The following is a 25,509-nucleotide window of genomic DNA, read 5'->3' on the forward strand; positions in this document are numbered from 1 at the left end:
CTATAATTAATATAATCCTAAAGGCTTTTATATAATAAAATTGCAGAATGGTTTAGTACTTATTTTAATGTTCGGGTAACAATACCGTTTACTTAAAGAAATTAATAGTATTCAAAATAACATGTTTTGCTGAGTTCAGTCCTTGTCTTCCAGGTTGCAAATATTATATACTACTATGCATAAAACATTCTCAACTCCCTATTTTGTTATTCCCCCTAAGATGCATTTATGGACAATCAAAGACATTTTGGTATTACCTGTTTGAGAATTTTTTTTATAATTAATTATAATCAAATTGAAAATTTCCTACAGCATTATATCCAATCTGTCTTACAATGATGTACAGCTGAAAGTGAGTAGAAACCAGAGGAGCTTCAGCAATATCTCACTAAATCTGCCTCGTAGGCAACTACCATTCTGCTACTGAACAAATTTAAATATTTAAGACTAAATATTGAAATGTCAGAAATTTTAATGTAATGATTATCATATCCTGGTATTAATTAGAAATAAAACAAAATCATCAGCTTTAAAGGAACTTTAATTTTGTATTTTATTAATATGAATGCCATTGCAGCTTACCAAGAAAAGGACAGTGACAGAATCTAAGTATCTCTGGTATAATAATCGCCCTAATTATTTAAAATATAGCTATTTCTAATGATTATATATGTAAAGTTATAATATAAAATGAATTATAACCATATAATTCATCACATTATAATAAATATTGCATTTAATATTTACTCTTCCATTATTTTAACAATAACAAAAAAAAAATTAACCAAAAACATTCAGTTAAAATTAATTCTTTAAATCTGTACATGGCAGGTATTCGTAATTGCCATAAAAAAATAAAAAAACACTACATTTTCAATTTGTTCTTCTCAATCATTTTGAATTAACTAAAAACAGATTTTGGATAATTAATTTTTAAAATTTATAATTCTTTCACTCTTCTCTCCCTCATTTATTGTAAATAGCCTTAAATGGTAAAATAGTGCATTTAATGCTGACTGGCTTGAAGAATAATGTTGTATAACTAACCTGTATCATACACTATTAAAATTACATTAACACAACTTTGCTAAAATAGCTCTGAAGGCACACAAAACCCTTTAGTAAATATTTAGCATAGCACTTTGCTTGTCTACTCTCTGAATTAATCAAAGAGGTCCTTAGCTAGTCTACTCTCAGCGACATCCTATGAACTTCCAAGAAAATGCACTCCACTTTAATTAGAGTTAAGTCATTCTATCTACATAACATCTTTAAACAGATGATAAAATTAGAATGGCCATTATTAGCACAAGACAGCCAGATGGCAGGATGAGATGTGAGCATGCATCATAAGTTTTTCAATGATAAGATTGATGACTAATGGAAAAAAACAGATATACATACACCAATTAGGAGAACACTTAGTACAACAAGGGATAAATAGCATTTTGACAAGATGAAAGTGTGCTTTATGAAAAATAACAGTATGCACCAAGAGTACACTGCCTATCTAGGTTACAGTTTATAAGTCACTGCAATACACATATATATATATTCCAACTTCTCTCAACACAACCTTCTTCCTTGCTTCACAGAAATCAAAATATCTCACAGAATACACATTGGCTGAAAAATAAATAACTGGAACTGATTCATACAAAATAACGTCTTCCTCTATAGAGGAAAAATATCAATAAACCGGCTCCTTACTTTTCACGTCATATCAAAATTGACATCTTACACCATCAATAGTGGAATAGTTCACTAACTACTCCAGAATTCCCACATACTGACACCATCATGCCCCAGAACAGTCTATTTCTACAATATCTTTTGGGACATCAACAAACTGATAAACAAGTCTCTGGCCATCAACTTTAGCAAGGATTCCACGCTGATAATAGTACCTAATAAAAAAGAAAACAGTATGTTATTATTTAAAATGAGATGATTTTTTTAATTTTATATGTAACATTTTTGTAGAAAAGATTTCAATATAAATACAGAAAAATAAAGCATAAATATAAATGATTAAAATAAAATATAGGTCTCTGACCACATTAATTTTTTAAAAAGTAATTAATGTAAAATAACAAAAAACATAAGTTAAAAGAAATTAACTTATCTTAATTAAATCTTTAATAATATATTTCTATCAGTCATTATAGGTAAAAGTAATTTCTTAAATTGCATCTTTTAGTCAGTGGCATATTTAGAATCATGACAATTCTGGATGAGTTTTTATTATTGGGTCCTCCTAGCCAAAGATTATAACAATAATGATAAGATAAATAATTTTAGCAAGTGGTAATCCATTTTAATCTACAAGCCACAAAAATTTTTTTTTTTCTTTTTCTCACAAGTTCATATGATTTTTTTTGCCACCCCCCATTCTTGCTTTTGGGTCCCTTTGGTGACTCAGTCCCAGGCATCCACTCAGCTAAGCCATACCTGAATATGGTTCTGCTTTTAATTTACACACTACAGTTGCTTAAAGAAAATATTTTGATTGCAATAGTAAACTTACTCCTGTAGTAATATATACAGCCAATAAGGTGCATTTTGTATCAAATCCATATGCTACTACAAATACGGAACAGCCCATTCTTAACTATGGTAGTGGTTATCATAAGCAGTTACAATAAAGATGTAAACTATTTATTTTTAAATAGTAACCTCTTAAAGTCAAGTATTTTTCATTGCAGTAGCCTTTGTTGAAGCAGTGTCATAAAAATATTTTCTGTGTGGAAATCTGCAAAGATCATACAATTTGATTTAATAATCATACGTATCATCCTGTTGTAGGATCGTAGAAAACAGCAGCAGTCTTCAAACAATAGTCTGTTGTTGCAGCACCACTGACCTGCAGTAAAATTTAACCGGTCCACAGAATCAATAAGTATGACAGACGTTTGGCACATTCTTCTATAATCCATAAAAATATTGTTGTGCTAGTCATAAAAATTCAGAAACAATCTTAACATTTAAAACTGACTTTCATTTTTATAGCAAAGGGTCACAGCCTCTCAACCGTTATTACAGCAGGCTTTAGGAGTTCCTTTGCATTTGTTTTCTCTGAAACCTTGTGGTTCCTGATGAGAATAGGCACTGGTGACGAATCCTCTACTACATATTATATATATAAAAAACATTTTTATTATGGTGTTTTTTTATATATATATATATATATATATATAAAAAGTGTCTCAGCAAGCTTTGTTCTTTTATACGTACTCCAAAATATTTCATTCAAATCCAAATGCAGTTTAGTGTAAAATACATACAGTTCCCTTCACATATGTATTCAATATAATCTTGACATGATGTATTTTGCTATCAAATTAGATATTTGCCAAATATACTGCTATAATTACTTATCTGAAATAGGAAATCAGAAAAAAATAAGTACATGTATACCCAAATTTGCATTCTTCTATGCAATACTAACCTCAAAGCCCTACCCATTGTTTCATAATTCATGTCTGGCTTGTTTTTGTGTAATCCCCACAACCGAGAGACAGCTTTAGAATCAACAAGCTTGAAGATTCCTTTTTCACGATGCGTCCACTTGATGTAGCGCGGACAATACTCTTTATCCTGGAGTAACTTCAATAGAAACTCCCATAGGTATGTTGTGGATCCTGTAAGAAAAGAAACAAGAAAAGCAAAATTAAATATTTACAATTTATTTATATTAACCGAGTAGACAATCTATAGTTTTAAGTCTGTTATTAAATATTTCAGATAAGTGTGATCACATAGGTTTTAAACTCATTATTTATAAGGCTCTATCATAAAGTATAATCTTATTTTTATATACACATAAAAATAGGACAAATTTGATTCTTTTATTTCTGTACGAATATGAATCTTTTACTTTCTTTTATTTGAATAAAACTGCATAAATAGTCAGTTATAGTTGATTTCTTGCCTTTTCTTCACTACTGAATCCTCAGCTGTGATACGGTATTATATTATGCAATAACTGACTGCACAACCACTAATATGATTGCATTCCAAAATCAAGCAGTATTACAATTTGCTTTCTCTGAATACTTAGCCCAAGCCATAAGGCTAAGTATTCAGCCTTATGGCTTGGGCTTATATGCACAACGTGCACAAATACTGTTACCCACAATTCTGCCTAAGCTGCTAATATTAGATATTAATTAACAGTAGATAACACAATAGTAAGAAGTAGATAACATTCTTTGTCTACACTGAATTTAAGCCAATTCCAGAAGGACAAAATATTCAGCCCTCAGTCTTCAGTGTGACAGCATAGTGTCTCTCCATAATCAAACTCAAATGCAGGTAACCCCCTAAGGTTTCCAGATATAGAAGCTTATACTGATTTTTATCTTACTTTATTTATTGATTATTTTCTGAAATTTCCTGAACAGAGCAATTATAGAATTTTTATGCTAAATTTAACAAGAAAATAGCATTAACTATATAAGTATAAAAAATATTTCATTGTTATTCGTTTACATAGTTGAGTTTCTGAAGTTGAGGAAAGGTTTGTTAGACAGGGATATGAAGTCATAAATTAAAATTTCTGATTTGCAAAATAGAAAGCTCATAAGTCAGATGTTTGCAAATGGACAGATTGCCATAGTTTTAACATAAAGGTCAGAGAAGAAAAGCAAAAAAAAAAAAAAAAAAAAAGTATAAGCTACAATTAGTTATAACAAAAATGTTTTAAACAAAATACTCATAATTACCTTCCCTACTTTTTCTTTTCACAGATGGTGTTCCATCAGGGTTCTTTGGTTTACGACCTTCAATAAAAAAAAAAATTCAATCAGAAAAAATTTATATCAAATTCTTCTAGTAATTACGGATTTCTAATGAAATAATATGTACACAATGAAGACCTTGTTACATAAAAGTGTGTGTGCAAGTCAGTGTCAGGCCCTAAGACCACTAAACCTAGAAACCCAAAACTCTGCACACAGAAAACAATGGCAATGTGGTTGGGTGTTATTTTTTTCAAATGCATTAAGTTAACCAATCAAAGAAAAGCACCGATTAATTAATCCTAGACCACCAACATCTATCTTCCATAAAATGCCATTTTGACTATTCATCAATAGATTGACAAATGTTCCTACCTGCCTAAGAAAGGCAGTTAAACAATGTCCTTTCCCAAGTTTATACCGCTCATCCTGGTATAATGCACAACACACATTCTAAAAGAAAGGCATATAGCATACACACTTTCATATAACAGTCAGGGATAGGGTCCATAAAAGCTATAAATTGTTGATAATTATCCTATTTTCAAACTTATTTAAGGCTTTAGCCACTTCGTCCCTCTTTCACAGGTTACTTTGATATGGCATTAATTCAAGAGATCAGCACTTCTCAACATTTGCTGTAATATTTTATTTATTTGATTTGTGCCAACACCTGTGTAGTGTATTCTTTAGTTTATTTGTAAAAACCTTCTAAATTTTTTGAATTTGTATGTGAATTATTTTATTTTTTTTTGAATTTATATGAGGGCTCATTAACTATATAACAACTTATCTTGAAGTAGAGCAAAGCCAAGGTAACTTATTGTGAAAGTAGTTTTTGTGCCATATAAGAGGTCTATACTATTTACAAGGGAAAAAAAAAATTTTTTTTTTTTGTTGTTTTATTCATTTGAAATAGTGCAATACCAAAGTAACTTGTTGTGCAGGTGAAGTCTCAATTGTCAGAGACTTGTGCTGTTTTTAAAGATCTTTTTATTCTAATTAGAACATTAGCCCTAGATATCCTAACACAAGTGGAAAGAATAATGTTTACATACTTTGCAAAGGTTGAATTTTCATTTTCACTGTATCCTGCCTAACTTTCTTCTATTTTTTACCCTGTTTGTGCACCTGCATTTTTTTTTTTTTTTTTTAAGTTTTTGTACAAAGCTTTGAGCAAACTATGTTTGCTAGTTGATGCATTAATCTCATATCGTGGAGGCACTTCACCATGAGTTGCCTTGATATTGCAATACTCTAAATAAAAGGCACCTTTTTATTTAAAATCTAAACCAGGATCCAGGTAGCGGCACTACCCAAACCCCAGTTTCAATTCTGACTGGAGTCTCACTGGTGGGTAAGTAGGCATTGTGACGATCTGAGTAACCCAGTTACAAGATATCCACAGTGTGAGATTCAAGATGGCACAGTAAGTGACGTGTACATAGTTGTGGCTAGGGCAAAAGCCTCAAGCTATGTAGAGTTATAGCTTTCATAGTTTGAGGCTTTTGCCTTAGACTTAACTATGTTCTGATAATTTTAATTGTGTTAATCATGAAATTAACTAACTATCACCTCTGCTAAATGTGCTTGTTCAACAATGCTTACAAATAAAAGAAACAATTGCTTTCTGTAAAGAGAATTGGCTTCTAAAACTCAAACACATTTTAAGCAACTTGAACTGTACTAGTAGCATTAATAATTTTAATTTATCTGCAATTCAGCTTCATGTTCATGGTGTTTATCTTCTGAAAGAAAAGTTTCAGACTGTAATACCAACCTTTCTTTTTACTCCTGGCCTGAAAGGAAAGGTCCTCCACATATGCGGACGGATCATGGTCACTTCCACATGGACTACCACTATGGGTCGCTGTAATAACTGGCATGGGAATTGCTGAGGGAGGACCTAACGGAGAATGTAGTCCTGAAGAGGAAGGAATGGAAGATACTGGAGACACTGATGGTGGAGGTGGTGAGCTACTCCATGTCAATGCCAAGGGAACAGTGCTGGGTGACTGAAGATTTAGAGACGTTGAATGAGGTGACAGATGTGTTGTGCTGGTTACATGCGAGTGGGGATGTCTGGAGAGTTGAGTCTGTAAATGTGACATTGGCTGACTGGCATTTGAAGACTGGGTTTGACCCATAACATGGGTGCCATATGTGGTGTGCGATTTCTGACTTGAACTGTCGAGATAGTGATGCTGTTGGGGTGGCCGATATACATTCTGTGAGGGGTACCCTGTATTCACACCTGAAACTTAAAAATTAAAAAATGTATTTTTGCATTCAATATATTAGTCACTTGAATAATGAGAAATATATCATGGCAGCACAGTAATGATTAATACACAGGGTCATTCAAAGCTATTTTCAGTTTCAAAAGAATATTATGAAAAATTTATAGCAGGTATAATCGGAAACAAATATTCTTAAAGAGAAACTCAAGTTTCTATTTCAGGTTAAAGACATTCAGTACAGATGTTGCTCTACATGCATAAAAATGATAGTCAGCTTCATTAGCTTCATTAGTGTTAATACTGGAAAAATGATGAAGAAAGAAAGATCGTATAGCATAAAAAAATAATTTCTTTATAAAAATAGTAAAATCCCTTATGTGAATTACCATTTTTTTTTTTTTTTTTTTTTAAGAAATTTCACTTTAATGAAAATATTATCTAGTCCTAGACAACTTCTCTTTCTAAGTCTTAATTAAATAATAAAATTTTGACAAAAACTTCAGTACAAATTATGAATGACATATTGCTAACCTATACCATAAATATATATCTACTGGATGTAAATACGATTATCTGAATCTTTAAAAGATTATGCTCAAATATCTATTTCCCCCCCCCCATAGTATTCAGTGGTACAGTGTAAAAAAAAAAAAAAAAAATACAAAAAGCAGATATGGGGTCATACCAAAAGACTGTTTTCACGATTTTTAGTCTTTTACTCGAGAAACATTCCCATTAACTATTTACTCATTCGATAAAAAAAGCATTAAAATTAGAACTAATTTAATTAGATTTAATCTGAACTCGCACATTTTTTTATATGAAAATTAACAAGTTATAGCCACTGTCCCATATTTTTAAATGTAGTTAATAAACCTTTTCATGAGTGTGCAGCACATACATGTTACCTACAAAGTATTTTCAGTTCAAGCATGAGCCTGATGGTCTTGAGGCTTTTTGTTATCAGTTTACTAAATACATAAATAATGAATTACATTTGTTTATTATATTAATCACAGCATAAACGTGAAATATGTTGTGCTTGAATTTTTATTAGTATCCAGGAGGAAATAAGTAAAGTACCTTACAAAAATGTTGAATGCATATTACAACATGAGGTACATGTTATTTTTTTTTAAATCAAGAAAGGTTTGTGAAATGCACAATTTATAAAAATCCAGGAAGAAATAAGAAAAGTATTACATAGAGGTGAGTAAATATTACCTTGTGAGGTGTGTGGTGAAGTGAAAGAACTTACTTTTTATACAAGTTAATTAATTGGGTAACAAGTTAATTAGCTATTTATCTTTTACTTCTATTAATCCTAGAAAATGAGAAATTAATTTTGAAAAAAATGCAGTGTGCTACATGACTAAAATGTAACACATACGTCACCTAACTTATTACTATTTTTTTTTTAATATAAAAAGGTATTGGTTTGCAATACTTTGCATACTGCAGAGACAAGAGAAAAAAAGGAATGATGAAAGAAAAAAATGCATTGCCAGATTTAGCATGATCATTCAGGAACATGAAAAACATCCCAGGAGTAATACTGAATGCTTTTAAATAATTAAAAGCAAGTTTCTGTTTACACTCCAAGGTGACATGTAAGACCAGAAGAGCTCAGAAGGTAGAGGGGAATGCAAGAATATTACACTGCACTCAGTCAAAACGGTCACTCAAAGCACATGAACTTTTGGACCCTTTCATTTGACCACTCAGCTTTGGGGATACATTTGGGGCAGGGATCTGAGGTACAGAAATATTAATGGCTAAAAAAAAAAAAACTTGACTGCTTACAGAAATGCACTGGTCAGCCCCTGGGGCTTTTGTCTACGGGGGGGGGGGGTGAGAAACCACGCTTCGGTAAATTTGGCCATTGTTTCCACAATCCTCCATTTTGTCCCCCACTAGTGCTGTTGCTATTATGATTAATGAAAAATTATTGCAATGTATAAATGAGTTTCGACCTTGACTAACGAAACCGAACTAGTATTTATTTTTCCACGCACTAACCATTCACGATTTTCGCATATAAAGACTTGCTGCATAAATGTAGCTCGAATATAATTCGCTGTACGAAATTTTTCGTTACAGCTATTTCGTTCAAATGAAACTTGCGAAACACTAATAAGGGAAGTCGTCCAGGACCTGGAAACATAAAAACAATATTAACTGTAACAACATTTTACTGTACTAAGAACAGTTGATCAATAGCGGAACTACCATACTGGCAGATCTGCCACCGCCGGGGAATAGCAACCGGTGATTTGGTAGTTATTAAAGACCATGTGGGGAAATTCGTCAATCTGGCGGTGGGATGGAATTTATAGTTTTTGCACTTGAACTTTCCGTCCGGATGTCAGAACAAATGTACTACATTCAGACTGAACGATTAATTATGTTGAATAGCCAGTCAACGACTAGGGGAATTTTTAAAGTGGGCTATAGTTTGTCGATTCCAGCGGTGGGAGCACAGTTCTTTCCGCACCACATGCAAATCAGCCCATGAACACTCTTACTGACAAAATTCACATATACGGATATGAGGAACGCCCGGGAACTGTTAAAATAATAATAGTTAGCATCCTAATTATGCGTTATACTGGGCTAGGTAGGAAGGGAAGGGCGAAGCAAGAGAGAAGCATGCCAAATACAGTGATGCTCTTGCATTGTTTAATTCTTCTGAACTTCTCTGATATTGTAGTCATTCCCGAGTGTAAGCAAAAGCTTGTTTTATATTCGTCCAGTTTTGTAAATAGATGATTGTGCAGTCTGCGTGAAAAGGAAATGTTTCTCTGTTGTTCGCTACCAATATTCCTTGATAGGAAGTACAAAATTCCTTAATCGGAAGTCCAATTTTTCCCCTCCAGTTTCCTATTAATGAGATTTTACTCTGCAAATATTCTAAATAAGCTGCGTCAAAGGGCCTTCAGGCAGTGTGGAAAAAAGGGGGAAGGAGGAGAATTATTTTAAACAAAACAAGGAAGTTGGCTAGCAGTACAGTGGGGCACAGTTGTCAGCGTACCAGACAGTTTTTGGTGTCGACTTCCTTCTTCGCAGTACATTTTCCCCTTTATGCTTCCCAGTCAGACATAAAGATCCACTTATCAATTTTTCTCCGTCGCATCACCATGCCAACGCCGTTTCACGACATGCGTCGTAACCAACGAACAGGGGGAAAAAAGCCGAGTTCAAAGCTCCTGTTGCTTAGCAACGACTAGTCGTTTTCCCAAGCTAACCATGCAAGACATCGAAGAGACTAAGTAAATGACTATTCCCAGGAATTTGATCTCCAAGGGAGAATTATCTTGTGCAGCCATCAGGATGAACGGGTTAGAACTGTCCTCTGATTGGCTACTGAGTGCGGGAGGAGGGCAAGGACTCTGTATTTCAAGGTTATTGACTGTTTCTGTACGTCTACCTATCCTCATGCAGGAAAAGTGATGCAAAGAGAACGTCTAGATGGTTGCTCCCTCTATGGACAACAAATAGTTTCGCATACATTTCAACGGCAAGATTATACATTTAAGGTAACAAAATGTATTTTCATATAAATCTAAATGAATACGTATCATTTTATGCCATCTTATTTAACTGTAACTGTGTTTAGAGTAATGGGAGAAAATATTAAAGATATAACATTAAGAAATCCCACCAATTTCACATTTACTGTAAATCCTGGTTTACAGGATCCTGGTTATCGTTTATTTTTTTGAGGAAGTTGTGGTCATTTGGTACGCACATCTATAGTTGCCACAAAAGAAAAAAAATGTACCACCCAATTTAGTTGTTGCGTTGGTATACATCGTAAAACGCAGTTAAAATGAAATCGGGAACTCCTCTTCCCCTTGAAGCTGCAGTGAAGTATAAACTGAAATTTTAATTGGATGGAGGGTGTAATTATGTTCACACTATGTATTCCAAAATAAATAGTCTGTTACAAAAATGATTGAGCACTAAGCTAACTTAAACAACTGTAGTAGCGCTTTTGATAACGGTAGTGATAAGGGGTGGGGGGCGTAGTTGCACAAGGTGCCTAGCTTGATTTTTAACCGATTGGATCAGTGTTCAGTCAATCACGAAGAATGTTCCAGATTTATTAAACCGGTTGTAAGTAAACGCGCATGAAGTAAATTATTAATAATGCAATACTTTAATGATGTACTGTTTTTTTTATAGAATTTTAATAAATTGTATTTTTATTTATTTATTTTTCTCTAGCTCAGAGTCAGTGTTTCCAGGGGGGGGGAGCACTTCATTAAAAAAAAAAAATTCCGTAACATCCACAAGAATCAACTGAATTCTTTTGTCTTCCTGCGCAAGAAAAAAAAAGAAAAAAGAAAGTAATTGGCTTAATTTATTAATATTAATCTTAAACCACATTATTACAATCTAGTGATAAAACAAGTTCTTACTTTTTGTTTTTAATTTTAACACTGGATAATTTTAATTATATAATTATTAATATAAATTATATAATTAAAATATAATGAAATTCGTCAATTTTCAGAAATTAGTAATCACAACGTCCATCTTTTGATATTGTGTAGATGGGTGGATAAAAATTTCAGGACTTCATTTATTTAGAATGAATTGTTATACTAGAGTCCAAAACGACAGCTGTCCAAATGTAATTAACCACTCAATTCCAAAAAGAATAGTCCACTAAAAATAACCATTTAAATGATTTTTGAAAAATAAAAAACTTGATTAGCATTCCTGTACTAACTCTTTGATAATTTCTGTTTACATTTGTGGTATCATCAATTAAAAATATATTTGAAATTTAAGCAGAGGCGAAACTACAAATTCTAAAACTAACCCTTCCCGCAGCGAACCTAGTGGTATAGTAATTTTGCCATTGAATTTTAAAAAATGAATTTCTCTTCATGAATGCAGCATTTAGCATAAGCTATTATTTTGTGGCCAAATTTTATTTCAGGACTTGATTACCATCTTTCCTTTTTTGAAGGAAGGAATGTTTTCCGGTCCTGAATTAGTCTAAAAACATGTTCTGTTTTTGCATTACAGTACTACCTGCCGGCCGATGTAAAGCAAGTATCTTTGAAACGGCTGGCCTAGTGGTGTCCAGGATTTTTAAATGTACGGCGGATTAGCCTATTTAGGTGATGCTGTGCAATTTAAACATACTGTATATTAGCAAATTAGGCAGAACTGTGGATAACAGCATTTGTTTTCTACATTGAACATAAGTCCAATCCATAAGGTCGGCGTACGCATTTTAATTTGTTTCTTCGTTATCTGTTATGTATTAAAAAAAAAAAAAAAAAAAAAAATGGGCTGTACAGATACGGATAAGCTGTAAGGGGTTCGTAACACAAATTCAGGAGGTGGGCCCATACGGGTATCTTTCCAATGGGGCCCTTCCGAACATTCCTTTCCCACACCAGCACCTACCTACATTATAAGCTATAATACTGTATCTTAATTAAAGAAGAAATTAAGAGTTATATTTTTATGAAAGTTATTTCTGTTATTTTGCTGAAATTAAAGTTCTGAACATTTATACATGAGTAAAAATTTGGATACCAAAACTATCTATTTAGCTCAGATTTCATATTATTTCATTCTGATTACTTAATTCGAAGTTTAATATAAGCGGAAATATCGTGACAATGAAAGTTTACATTTATGGACTTCGTTAATTGAAATGAATTTTTTTCCTTTATGAAAAAAATAAATCATGTATTAGCATTTTATTTTCTTTAGCAGATCTGGCGAAGGGCATCCTTTTTTAATTGTAAATTTTAAACGTCGAAATCGTATTATCTTAATATTCCTTATTCCAATTCGTGCCCTAGCGGGCTTCCATGGCTAAAGGCTTTATGACGTCATTTGAAATATTGAGCTTTAATTCTGTAAACAAATAGTTACTTTTTTTAACTAAAAAAGTTTTGATTATAAAATTACCACGGTTGTATTCAAAATAAATCAAATCTGGATGAAGTAGGAATCGTATTAAAAATGCCGCCGGTGTCGTTAGCACCATCTATTGACAACGAATTAAACTAGCAATTTAATTCTTCATCAATAGTTATTGGACTAGTTTGAGAAAGGCTGTTTAACAAAGTTTATCCAAGGGGGGTTAAAATATACTAACCTCCAGTGGTGCATACGTTCCCCAATATATGAACTATATTAAAAAAAAGCGGAAAAAAATAAATACATAATTAACTTCAGGGGCTCTCTCTCGGTAACTCAGATTTTTTTTTTGGCTGGTGCAGCAAAAGCCTTAGGCTTCCTTGCACCATATGGCTAATCATAACAACTATGCCAAAGAATTCGCTGATTTCTCTTTTTTTTTTTTAAAGGAGATTTAAGGATTTCACCCTCTCCTCCGCATTTGGATTGGCTATATACTCTTTTCTCTTCTATTCGTTACATTGTTTGTTCATGAACTAATTAATGAACAAATAATGTTAATATTAATTTGTTCATGAATTAATTGGATTCTATGAGCAAACTAATGTATGTTAGTAATTTCAATTAATTTCATACATATGAATAAACAGAGTTGCTGTTACTTAAACATTACAGATTAAATTAAATTAATTTAATTTAATTAAGTATTAATTCGAACTGGGGATATAAAAATATACCAATTTCGAAATAAAAGAAAGTTTGAATGATTTAACTAAATGGCAGCATTAGAGATCACAAATGCCGAAATGTATCACTACTTTATTATTAATAGAATAAAATATCACCACAGAGGCATCCAAGTATTGTCGTTAAGAAAAATCAATAATTAATCTTACAAATATTAATAGTCAAACAAACCGTATCAGCAGAGGAGGGAGGAAACAGACAGTTGAGCAACTTTGAGATCACAGAATTATCGAGGAGGCCGTCCAGTTCCTCGAGAGAATCTAATTCATTGATAGGCCAAGGTCAGGATATTGAATAAGCTAAGTTTCCTACGTTGACATTAGATTTATGAGTACAGAATTTGCTTTTCCATAGTTTCGGTAGTAATGGAAAATCGATAGACCCCGCAAAACTAAGTGGGGGCCCTCTGTGTGTGTATATATATATTTCCCCCCCCCTCATTTATTGGGTAATGTGGCCCCTAGCCAAAAACTCAGGCAAATCCGCTATACATATTATAGACTCGGTACAATATACAATTATTGGCAATATTTTACAAACATCAATGAATTAGTGTAGTGCGACATGATAAACCAACTATACTTTAGAACTCAGCTACTGCACAACAAGCTGAACAAATATAATACTGAAGGGTCCTCAAACAACCTCACAGCAAGGAAACACGTTCTTCTGATTCCACAATAGCACAAGAAGTTATATGATTACTGAAGACGAACTAGGTATACTTCAGAATAGAATTTATTTGGGTTGGGGCACCACCGGTTGTTTCCCACAACTGCGCCAATATATTTCGCAACGTTCATTCCAAAAGTAGCCACAGCACAATGAGCCGGACAAGAACACAGTAATCAGACTGCTGTTGGATTTATAGCTAGTGGATACGCCGATTTCGGGTGTCTCTAGAACAGCAGAATTTTGTACTGTCAGCAAAATTCAAATCTCAACTTTAATAAGTAATCCAGTACAAGCAAAGTCTTGGTAAAAAAGTTGAAGGATCTTGATGAATCCTAAAGCCTTTGAAAAAAAACAAACTAAAAAAATTCTAGAGATACTGTTATTTAGAACATAATATAGCATTTTAAAAACTATTTTAAAATGCTATGTTATGTTCACCAGACAAACTGGATTTTGAGTTCCACGCGCAAACAAACTCCTAACAAAAATCAGCCCTGGTCGTACCATTATGCCGGTAGCTGTTACGACTGGGTCGTACCATTAACAGCATACCGGCCCGCTTTTTTATATATTTTTTTTATTTGCTTACTAAATTTTACATAGCTATATCATTTGTAAAAAAAAGACAAACAGTATAATTACGGAATAAACCATTTAATTGATACTGTTAATTTAAATATATTAAAAAACCCATCTTGACCATCGTATAGAAGTACCCAATTATCAGTTCGGCCCTGTTATAGTAACAAATTTGCCCCTCCAAACAGAATCAACTTCAAATCAAATAATCGGTATCAAAAAGTGTACTGTATATCAGAGATTGCTATAACTCGAATTCGGTGGAATTTTTAAAGTACTATAGCTTTGAATTCCCTGATTTTTATTATTTTCTTTTTCTTTCAGAATATATAGCTAAACCACGTTTTCTCGCCCTTGTAACTTCGTGCTGTGGCGTATATAGAATTTACATATATAATTTTTAATATGTACAAATGGAGCGGATGCCACTGAACAACTCCCGCATTCTGGTCTGTGGCTGTAAATTAGGAGCATCACTAGTTACATACAATGTTAAATGGTAACACAAATTTGTTAAAACAAACTGGGTCTAACACAAGATATGTAAAAGTTAATATTCAAAAATTAATAGAGAAATTACACAGTAATGGATCCCTCAATCTGAACTAGAGAGAAGTTATCTATATCTCTCTCTCAGGGTAACTCTGGTTCTTTTTTGGCCTGGGCAGCATAAGCCTTAGGCTTCCTTGCACCGTATGGCTTATAATAATAATAATAATAATAATAATAATAATAATAATAATATGTATTTGAACAAAAAGTTTTAAAGACATAAACATAAAGGAATCATGTTTATTACTACATTCTCGTATATAAAGTCTATACAAGTTTGTATAGACACATTCAGCATGTGAAGGGTAAAAATCCAAATAAAAAAAAATAAGGTTTTCATTACGTAAAATATGTAAATCTTAAAATTTATATTTATTATTATTGTTATTCCCCACAGGTGGCGCAACACGAAAGCTCACTATAACAGGATAGCCACATTCTATGTTACATAGCCCTAGAAAATATGTAATTATATATAGACCTTGTATTTGTCCTTAAATCCATAATTTATTTCAGCAAAAGGCCCACCCGATGCGATACGCCTGGCACGAACTAATAACTTCTAATGGCAAAGAAAATAAACATCTTAAAATACGCAATGCGTAATTCAAAGAACACGTAGGGAAAACACAGTAATATCATTCCCGTTCACCAGATGGCGCTAAAATCAGAGTGCACAAGTACTAGCAAGACCGTGGTAACGGTAACCTTGAAAGGTGTATTGACACCGGCTAGTCAGTACCAAGGCAACGCTTGTTTTTTCCTTGTAAGCGAGTACAGGTGGAGAGCACTGACGTCATTGTATTCGACGCTCATTGGTCGGTAAATAGGGAAATGCCAGAGCTTACGAGTCAGTTAAGGACTAATGTTTTCGCTGTAACAGCGATTCGCTGAATTACAGCACGGTTGCGCGAGACCTTGCATGCGAGATCCAAGTGCGAACCAGATAGCGGAGGGAAGGGGAGGGGGAGAGCGCGTTCTAAATCACGTGGACACGAAGAGGTAAAGAAAGGCGGAAGTGGAACGAACAAAAAATGAAACTGTTTCTGCTAATGTGAAAGTGGCAATTAGATCACCACTTTAATACATTTAAATATGCATTTAAATACACTGTTAGTGTTCATTAAAATAATGCAACAATAAATAAAATAAATGGATTCCAAATCTATTTTATCTCAACTTCTGCTCTCAGTTATTCCCCCCTGCAATATCGGTAGGGTTAACGTAGTCCATAAATGGGGGAAATGCGCATATAATGGTCATGTATTTAAATGATTTCCTCAAAAATCACTTGGGTAAAATGCATTGCTTATTTAGTTAATCAGCAAATTCCTTTCTCGATGACATACTATTTTATTTATATCGTTCAAATTTTTTTGTCAAGAGAACCAAATTGTTGGAGAAAGTCTGCATTTGATCATGTATAGCAGGAGGAATAAAAACACGTATGAAAACTGTTTTATCCATTACACCAGTGTTACTAAAATTGTAGTGAGCAGACCCCCGAAATTTGAGATAATCCTCGTGATCTGATATCAATATTTAAAAACAAGAGCATAGAAAGAATGGTATGGGGACCTGCAGAAACATTTTCAAGCTAAAAGGAGTCTGCGAAAGGTTTTTCAAGCTGGGGAAGGGTTCTTTATGTCACTAAAATTTGAGAACTGCTGCATTGCACCACTTTCAACTGTTGTGTGCTGCTTATACTATCCTGATTTACAATGCCAGTTAGCCATTTGAGTTAAACTTTATTAAAGGCCATGCATTAAATTCTGGTTAATATCAAACACAATTTCTGGTTTAAACTTTTCGAATGGTATATGTTTTATACTTGTAGATATAAAACTCGAGGCCAATATAGTGAATAAACAAAATTAAGAACAGTTTTCATGATGTATAAGATAGATTTACTATCAAACAGTGGTACAACTAATATCAGAATTAAAAAAATTCATTTAACATGCCGATTTTAGCGAGGGGAGAAGGCGAAAAATTAAGGCATGATACATATTTTGTAAATATAGTTATGTTTATTATGTACATATAATATTAGCATAAGGAAGAAGTTAGTTAAATGTTTTGTATGAAGCATCATGCTTTATGGAGCTGAAATATGGCACTATAGATGGATACTGGAAGAAATTAAACTCTTAGAGCAAAAGATCCAGCAGGGGAATATCCCCTCACCGACCCAGAGAAAAACAGTTTTTGTTCATAATTTCTATTTGGAACAAATACTATGTTTTACGATATTAATTTAATCACATATCATCATCATATCTCTCTACCCCCCCCCCCAAAAAAAACAATGGTTCCGATCCTGCTTTTGAGATGTGGAGGAAGCTTGAAATGGACAAAGTTTGAAATATACTCCAACACGACCATTTGGTCAGAAAATTTTGCAATTAATCAATTTAACAATGAATACAATCTTAACCGTATTTAGTAGTCACGTGAGCTTGAAGTACTGTCAACTCAAACGTAGGTGACTTACTAAGAATTAGAAAGCACTGAGAACACGAGAAAAATCGAAGTATCATAAAGACTAAGGGAGAGCAAATTGGTTGTGCATGTAGTGAGGAGAGAGATTTTAAGTACGCAAATGAAGAGAAAGTGATAGGCTACGGACCGAAAGAAAGGAAGAGAACTGGAATGGACGATTCGATAGAAGCTGTTGGGTATCGTGGACTGAAGGAGAAGGCTAGAGACAGGATGAAGATGCAATTGAACTCTGACTGTCATGGACTTGCCATGTGGCAAACAACTTATGATTAAACATGGTAATTTAGGAAAAGAAATAATCAAATTTTAAAGACTTCTAAGTCCTTGCCAAAGAATTCGTGGATGCAGTGAGAATGTTCGAAGGGACTACCAACAAACTCATCATCATCCATTTTCAATCCACTGCATGATTATGACTTTTCATTTCCTTCTGTTTTGTGTAATGGCCATCCATTTACTACCCACAAACTCGCGAATTTCATCTGTCTATCTCCGTCGTTGTCTTCCAGGTTTTCTTCTAGCTCCTCTTGGGTACCATTCTGTTATTTTCTTAGTCCATCTGTCATCATGTCTTCGAGCTGTGTGCTGCCCAAGACCATTTTAGTTCTTTCGTTTTGATAAGAATGTCCTTTACTTGAGTTTGCTGCCTAATCCATGTATTTCTCTTCTTATCTAACAGTGATTCTCAATATAATTCGTTCCATTCTTCGCTGTGCAGTTCTTTGGTGGGTGCTCAAGTTTCACTTCCATAAGTCATAGGTGGGAGTATACATTGGTTCATTATTTTACGTTTCAGACAAATTGGGATATTGCTCCTCAGTATGCGACTATTTCCTGAATGCTATCCATCCAAAATTATTCTTCTCTTGACTTCCAGCCATTTATTATTACAGCTAATGACTTGTCCCAGATAAACTAGACCTACTCAGAGAAAGGATTAATGCATACGGACGGAGGATCCAATAAAATTTCCTTTACTCTATTCGGTATGAGATTTTTTTTCTAATCCTGTTCTCATATGCTCAAACTGCTTTCCATTTTAATATGCCCAAAACGAATTTTGGAAAATAATTTTTCAATATTTGTTTTAGCATATTGAACGGAGAAGCAGCAACAATCCCTGTAGCCAAATAAACTGTCACAAGTTAAATAAGTGTGTTCGGTGGCGCATTCCGGTATCATCGTAGGGGGGGCATGGCGACCAGGCTTTTTAGAATGCCTCCTGCATTCTTTTTCTTTAAAAATTTCAAAATTTTAGTTAGGAGGGGCATATGCCCCCTCTGTCCACCCTGGTTGTGTTCACCTTTATCTTAGGTAGCCCCCCCCCCCCCATACTTCCACATAATATCCAGAAATATAAAAACAAAGCTTTTCGTGAATGCATATAACGCTTAAAATCAGATCAAATCAAAATTTCTTTTTCTTTGTCTGCCACGTACAAAATCGTTCAATCGTCAGACATCTGTAATCAGTTTATTTTTTGTTATAATAACATTGCACATTACTGTAAGTAATAGTGTTTCTGTGCATTAACTCCAGTGACTTCTTTGTATTTTAGCAATACCTGTTTTTAAATAGAATAGATACTTAGAAAAAATAAATATTCCTAAGCGCTGTATTTTATTGCTGAATATAGCTGAAAAACAATTATTTAGCTTATTCTTTAATATGTCTTTATTTAAATTTTAATGTCAACCAGCCTTCAAACCCTGTATGATATGAACGTCTGCGTTTTTTCCCCCACTCTTATTATAATAGGAACCGTACAACATCCTTAGAGCTTTACTGGACCCCTTTTCCTCTCAACTCTACCAGCTGAATTCAAATAAGACCGGAACTTCTATTCTTTATTTTTCAGGGTCAAGGTTTTTTTCTTTTTCATTGCGTAACAATGCCACTCTGCCAATCCCTTTCGTTATTCCCCTCTCTTCCGCACTTCCACAATGGGTATCTCAGATTTAAAAAAAAAAAAAGAGGCTAAAAGAGGTGGAAACGCTATAACAGTATCGAAAATATATTCTTTTTTTTTAAATATGCTGTTCTTATTGTTATTATTTCCTTTATCAACATTTTAATAACGTACAAAGCTTCGAAAGACCATTTGGTAGCGTTGATAATCTCGAAATTTTTAAAAATATATCATAAACTTATAAAAGCATATGAAGTAAAATCTAAAAACGTACGCATTTGAATTCTCATAAACCACTCTTTCTTTTCTTTTTTTTTTTTTTTTTTTCTGAATTTCCCTTCAAAGTGCCGATCAAGGGGAAAGAGTAAAGCGGAAATAGCGAACATTGGTCTTTTTTTATTCTAAAAGGAAGGAAGACTTACAGGAAGAAAGCGTAGCAAAAACTTTGTGCTTATTAGAGCAGAACATAAAAGTTGCTGAGCGTCAAGAATAGTACAGCAGACAGATAGTAAGTCTATCCATCTTGAAGTGTCTATAAAAAATAAATATAAATTTCCTCGTGTCTTTCTGATTTTTTAGGATGTAACCTAAAAAAAAAGTTATCCTTTATTTTCCAAAGAAAACCAAACGCTCTTTTTGAAGAACATTATTTTATTTTAATAATATTTATTTTATCATTGCTAATTTCTAGATTTTCCGAGCAGTGGCGTAGTTGACCGCGTGCATCATATACGCCACTCCTCGGAAAAAATCAAATTTCTTATAATAAAAATAAAAAATATCATTATTTTCTGAACAAAAGTAAAAATAATTTAGTATTACGTTACAAAAAGATAAAGATATTGTACGCTGAAAAATAAACAAAATAATCACTCTACATAATCATAAAGAATTATGCGACTAAAAAGATAAGGATATATTTTATTGGTTATTTAATATCAAACTGAAATATATAAAATAATGACAAAAATCATAAGCTTCAATAAACGGGTAACGAAAAAACTAATTTTCTATAAATGCGCTGTTTGAAGTGTTGTTCAAAGAGACTGTTTATTTAGTGTGCGTATTAACTTCAGTTCAAAACAATTAGGATACTGACACAACATCACCATCCCCTTAGATGCTCACACAGAGAAAAGATCGACCTATGACCTTACAATACCCTCGTTACTTCCTGCTGAACCTATAAAAACTGCCATCTTAAGCCCTTAAGAGTTCAGAGTTATGTATGAAGGGTGTAGCTGTTCCTTTAGCTGTCTCTATCTTGACACTAACCCTGAAACAAAGAGGAGGAAATAGTCGAAGCCTTTCAGCACCGAATCCCTGCGGCCACTCTCACGCACGAGCCTTAACGATCTCGGCACAGGAAACGAGGCGGATGGAGACGCGTCCGAACTGGATTTCAATGCCAGTGAGTTACTGGTTCAACGACATCATGACTTTCCTGTCTTACGAAGGTCAAAGTCGACAGAGCGGGCGCAACGGAAAAGAGAAAGCAGCCAATGTGGACAACCCGATCACAAACACATACAACAGGCTACTATGACATGGTGGATGTACCGAACGGGGTAGCCAATCAGGAACGTCCTCGTGGTGTGCAGGTAATCGTAACTAGGAATCTAAGCAGAAAGTTAGGCAATGCTGTTGTCATGATGAGTAAGGAAAGGGGAGGATACAACAAGGAATTCTACTGAAAAGAGGGTGTTTGTGGTTGTAATTTTTGTAAGAATGACAAATTGGCGATAAACCATTTCCGAAAATAAAAATGAATTGCAGTAAATTCCAATTATTTAAGTTGGGCTGCAATTTAATTGTCGAATTCCAGAAACGTTGCAAAACAGGAAATGGCAGAGAAAATTAGAGAATCACGTTCGCCACTTAGTTCTCAAGAATGAGAATTTTTTTGTTTTTTTAAGTCCATCTGTAAGATTTTGCTTACTTATACATACAGAACAAATATATTTACACAAATGGATGCGATAATTTCACCTTATCACATCACATTACATTACATTACATTATTTTAGGAAGTACTGACCCATATACTTAAAACTGATTCTATCAGTAGAGATAAAAATAAAGTTTCTACCTTGTTACAACATGCGTAATAAAAAAAAATGCTATCGGGCCCACCACTGTCCTCAATCAATGCGATAATTCGCTCAACCCTTTCACGTTTGTTAACGTATTGTAAGGACCCAGCCTTACAATAATTTAATAAAGTTTGTTAAATATTGGAAGAATTAATTGTGGCGTATATAGTTAGTTTCAGACAAGTATCATTTGTTAAGAAACACTGAAATTCGAAGGTTATTCCAGACACACCCAGTTAGTTAAATCTCGGTTGTATGGAAAAATTCCTTAAGCAAGTCAGTAAAAGCAATCATAATGGACCGAAACAAATCCCACTTAAGACAGGAGCACATACTCTATAGAAAGGGCACTGAGTGCGGAAGTGGCCCTATTATAGATTTCACGGTTCGACCTCTAGCAGGTGTGGGCGACTAGAAATGGATATGGGGGTGAGGTCACAAAGAAAGCCTGAAACTCTTAGCTGACCGGAACTTACGTTTAATTTCGAGAAATTACCAGTATTTTCCAGATTATCGGAAGTTCGGTCACACTAGGAAAAAGAAAGCACGCCCACGGAAATGAAGGGAGACGAATAGGATCACGAATGAAAGGATGTGGAAGTCAACGATTGGCCAGTAAGAAAGCGGTGGGAAATTTGAGAGAAAGGAGAGAAGGGAAGAAAAAATTGATACTGATCAATTCGGAGAGGAGTTTTTGTGGTGGAAGCAGTCCTGGGGAGATGGAAGCTGTAGTGGGAGAATTGATTATAAGAATTTTTTTTTGTGAAAGTCTAGAGTCGGAAGTATCGTTCCCTTGAAGAAGTTAATGCAGTCTATGGAGGAAGAATGGTGAAACGCCCTAGAAGCAAATTTCTCGTTTGAGCAGTTGAGTGACTAGTCGACCCGAAAGGTATCCCAGTCCTCGGACGCAACGCAGATGGAAGAAGAAAGGAGATAAGATCCGGTATTATCTTCAGCCGTGCCGTACCCGGTAGAGAAACCCAGGATAGATTACTGTGTTCCCCGGATGAGCAACCTTTCATTTTCCAGTCCTCACCCCGAACAGATAGGAAGAGAGACCGAGCAGGGAGGAATACCAGACCATTGCGTAAGTGTTAGAATAAGTACTGAGAATATAATTTGTAAAAAAAAGGGGAACTAATTTAATAATGAAAAGGACTCTAGGAGGACGCTATAAGTTTAAGAGAGAATGTCAAAGTACTAAATATATATACATATATATTTGAACGAGTGTAATACTTAAGGAGTGATAATTTAATTTAGTATAGAGATCAGAGTAATGCAATTTAAGAGTAAGTTAATCTGTAGTAGGAAGTAAAAATTTTGTCCTTGAATTATTGTGAATGTTAAATTGCTGTGAGTATGACTTATTTGGGGTAGGAAATGATTAAACTGGTAAACAATTAAATGAGCATCTAGCCCTAATTGTGAAATAGTGGATTAATTGAACGGAAAGGTAACTAAGTAAATTGGTTGGATATTGTTGACTGGTGACATGTCTGCAAGGAAGGATTCTTGAATGAATATATATGTATTTCCTAATAAGTTGGGAAACGAGCACTTATGAAATTATATTTTGTCTGTTCATTGGCTGATGGTGGTTTATTGACTTACATGGACTGTTAAGGAGCAAAGAGACAGATTGTGCGTTGTGAGGGGTAATAAATGCCCGGACCTACTGAAATCTTTGTAGAGCAACATGAAGAGACACAGTGATATATATATATATATATATATGTAGATGTATATAAGTATTAGGATTTAGTAGTTCTTTTGATAACAAGGTTGACTGTAAATTACAAGATATATACACATTTAAAAATTAGTAAAATAACAAGTGTCCAACTAAATACTGTATTCTGTTAAAGGTTATTGTAATTTTCTTATATATAATATGACAATAAAAAACAAATTTGTATATTCTACATTCTTGTGTGTGTGTCTGTCACTTCTAAACTCAGCCAGTCCAGTGGAAGAATACCTTAATATATTAGGGGTCCCCGTGAGTCTGGGAATTTTCTGAAATCAATCAAGTCAGGTGTTAAAGTGGGAGGGGTTAAAATAAGGGGATATAAAAAAAATATAACATAATATAATATAATTGTAGGCCTCTTTGAGGAATAGGATTTTCAGAATAAATAAAGATAACTCACCCCACCCCCACAATTGGCGAGCCAGAGCCAGGATAATTCTTCACGACGGAAGGCTGAGTTCAGAACGACAAAAAAAAATATATATATATATATATGTATATGTAATCCAGTTGCTGAAACTGATAGAAAAAAATTCAGCTGGCGAGCCAGAAAGTGAAAAGTGAAAAAAAGTAAGTAGTTAAAGTGGGTACTGAATTAGAATTTCTTGCGTTTTAGAATTAGATGAAATAAGTTATAGAATAAGAAAGGTATTGATAGCAAATAGCTAGTTAATTAGAATAAACCCCCTCCTCGAAAGATAAGTCATGGCTACAAGGAGAGCGAACAGCAGTAGGGATAGAGAAAGGGAGGAAAATATCAACGGGCAGGAGATATCAGGAGAAACAATTGTTAGTATAGGGAATGATAATAGGGGCCCAATTAAGTTAAGCAAATTTTTAAAAGTATTTAAAGGGGAACCATCAGAAAATGTGGAACATTTTCTGAGAAAACTGAAAATGATTAAAGAAAAGGAAGAATTAACGGAACTAGAAATAGTCATGATGGCGGAATTCAAACTGGAAGGCAGGGCCCAGACTAGGTATTTAGAGGAAACCCAAGGGATGGAAATAGAAACATTAGATAATTTTGAAAAGATATTAAAGAAGTTATTTTCACCAAAGATCACGTTTCTGGAAGGGATCGGGATATTAAATAATTACAGTCAAAATAATCGCGAAAGCATAGAGGACTATTACAAAAGATTTTTAACAGTAAAATTAAATACTGAAGTATCAGAAAAAGAAAAAAGTGCCTTTGACAAAATCCTGATGGGACAGTTTTTGATGGGGGTCAGAGATAAATATAAGCGAGAAATCCTTAGGAGAAAACCCAATTCATTAGCTGAGGCCATGAAACTAGCCACTGATGAGGAAAAGCTAGATCTCCAAGGTCGGGGGGCAACAAGAGGGGACATAAATATAGTATCAACTGGAGAAGGGACAAAACCGAAAGGTAATAAAGAAAGGGAAGGCGAAATTAAGCTAGAAGGGCTAGAGAAACAGATAGCGGGAATGGAAATAAAATTAAATAAATTATTAGAGCAATTAAACACGAAAAATAATGCACTAGATGAAAATAATAGGCAGGGGGGTGAAAGACCGCAAACGGGGCAGAGCACAAGAGGTAAGTACAACGACACAGAGGGGTGGAAAGGGGAAGTCAAAGAAGTTAGGCGAGAAAGATATGGAAAGAAATGCTATATATGCGGGCGAAGCAATCACTGGGCCAAAGACTGCTGGTATAGGGATAGATATCACGGGGACAGAAATGAACACTGCCAAGACAGGGGCACAAATCAAGGGCAGCATATAAGTATGAATGCTCTGCATCTTAGACACTGGGAAAATAATTCCTGTGAAAAAGGGAGGAATAAATCAGGCAGCACAAGGA

At 34.0% G+C, this 25,509-nt stretch overlaps 1 protein-coding gene across 1 annotated transcript in view; it reads right to left on the bottom strand.

The window, feature by feature from the left end:
• Positions 1-966: 966 nt before the first annotated feature.
• LOC150082094 (uncharacterized) overlaps positions 967-25,509 on the bottom strand; it is a 249,715-nt gene continuing 225,172 nt past the window's right edge. Inside the window, exons 6-9 of the mRNA XM_090380428.1 lie at positions 6,520-6,999; positions 4,725-4,781; positions 3,449-3,641; positions 967-1,907 (exon numbers count right to left, since the gene is read on the bottom strand). Of these exons, the coding sequence (XP_090236554.1) occupies positions 1,799-1,907; positions 3,449-3,641; positions 4,725-4,781; positions 6,520-6,999 (839 nt within the window). The 3' untranslated portion in view covers positions 967-1,798. The remainder of the gene's footprint in view (positions 1,908-3,448; positions 3,642-4,724; positions 4,782-6,519; positions 7,000-25,509) is intronic.

The sequence above is a fragment of the Mastigoproctus giganteus genome, chromosome 8 (assembly GCF_048544385.1).
Source record: "Mastigoproctus giganteus isolate SK-2022 chromosome 8, ASM4854438v1, whole genome shotgun sequence".
Classification (NCBI taxonomy): domain Eukaryota; kingdom Metazoa; phylum Arthropoda; class Arachnida; order Uropygi; family Thelyphonidae; genus Mastigoproctus; species Mastigoproctus giganteus.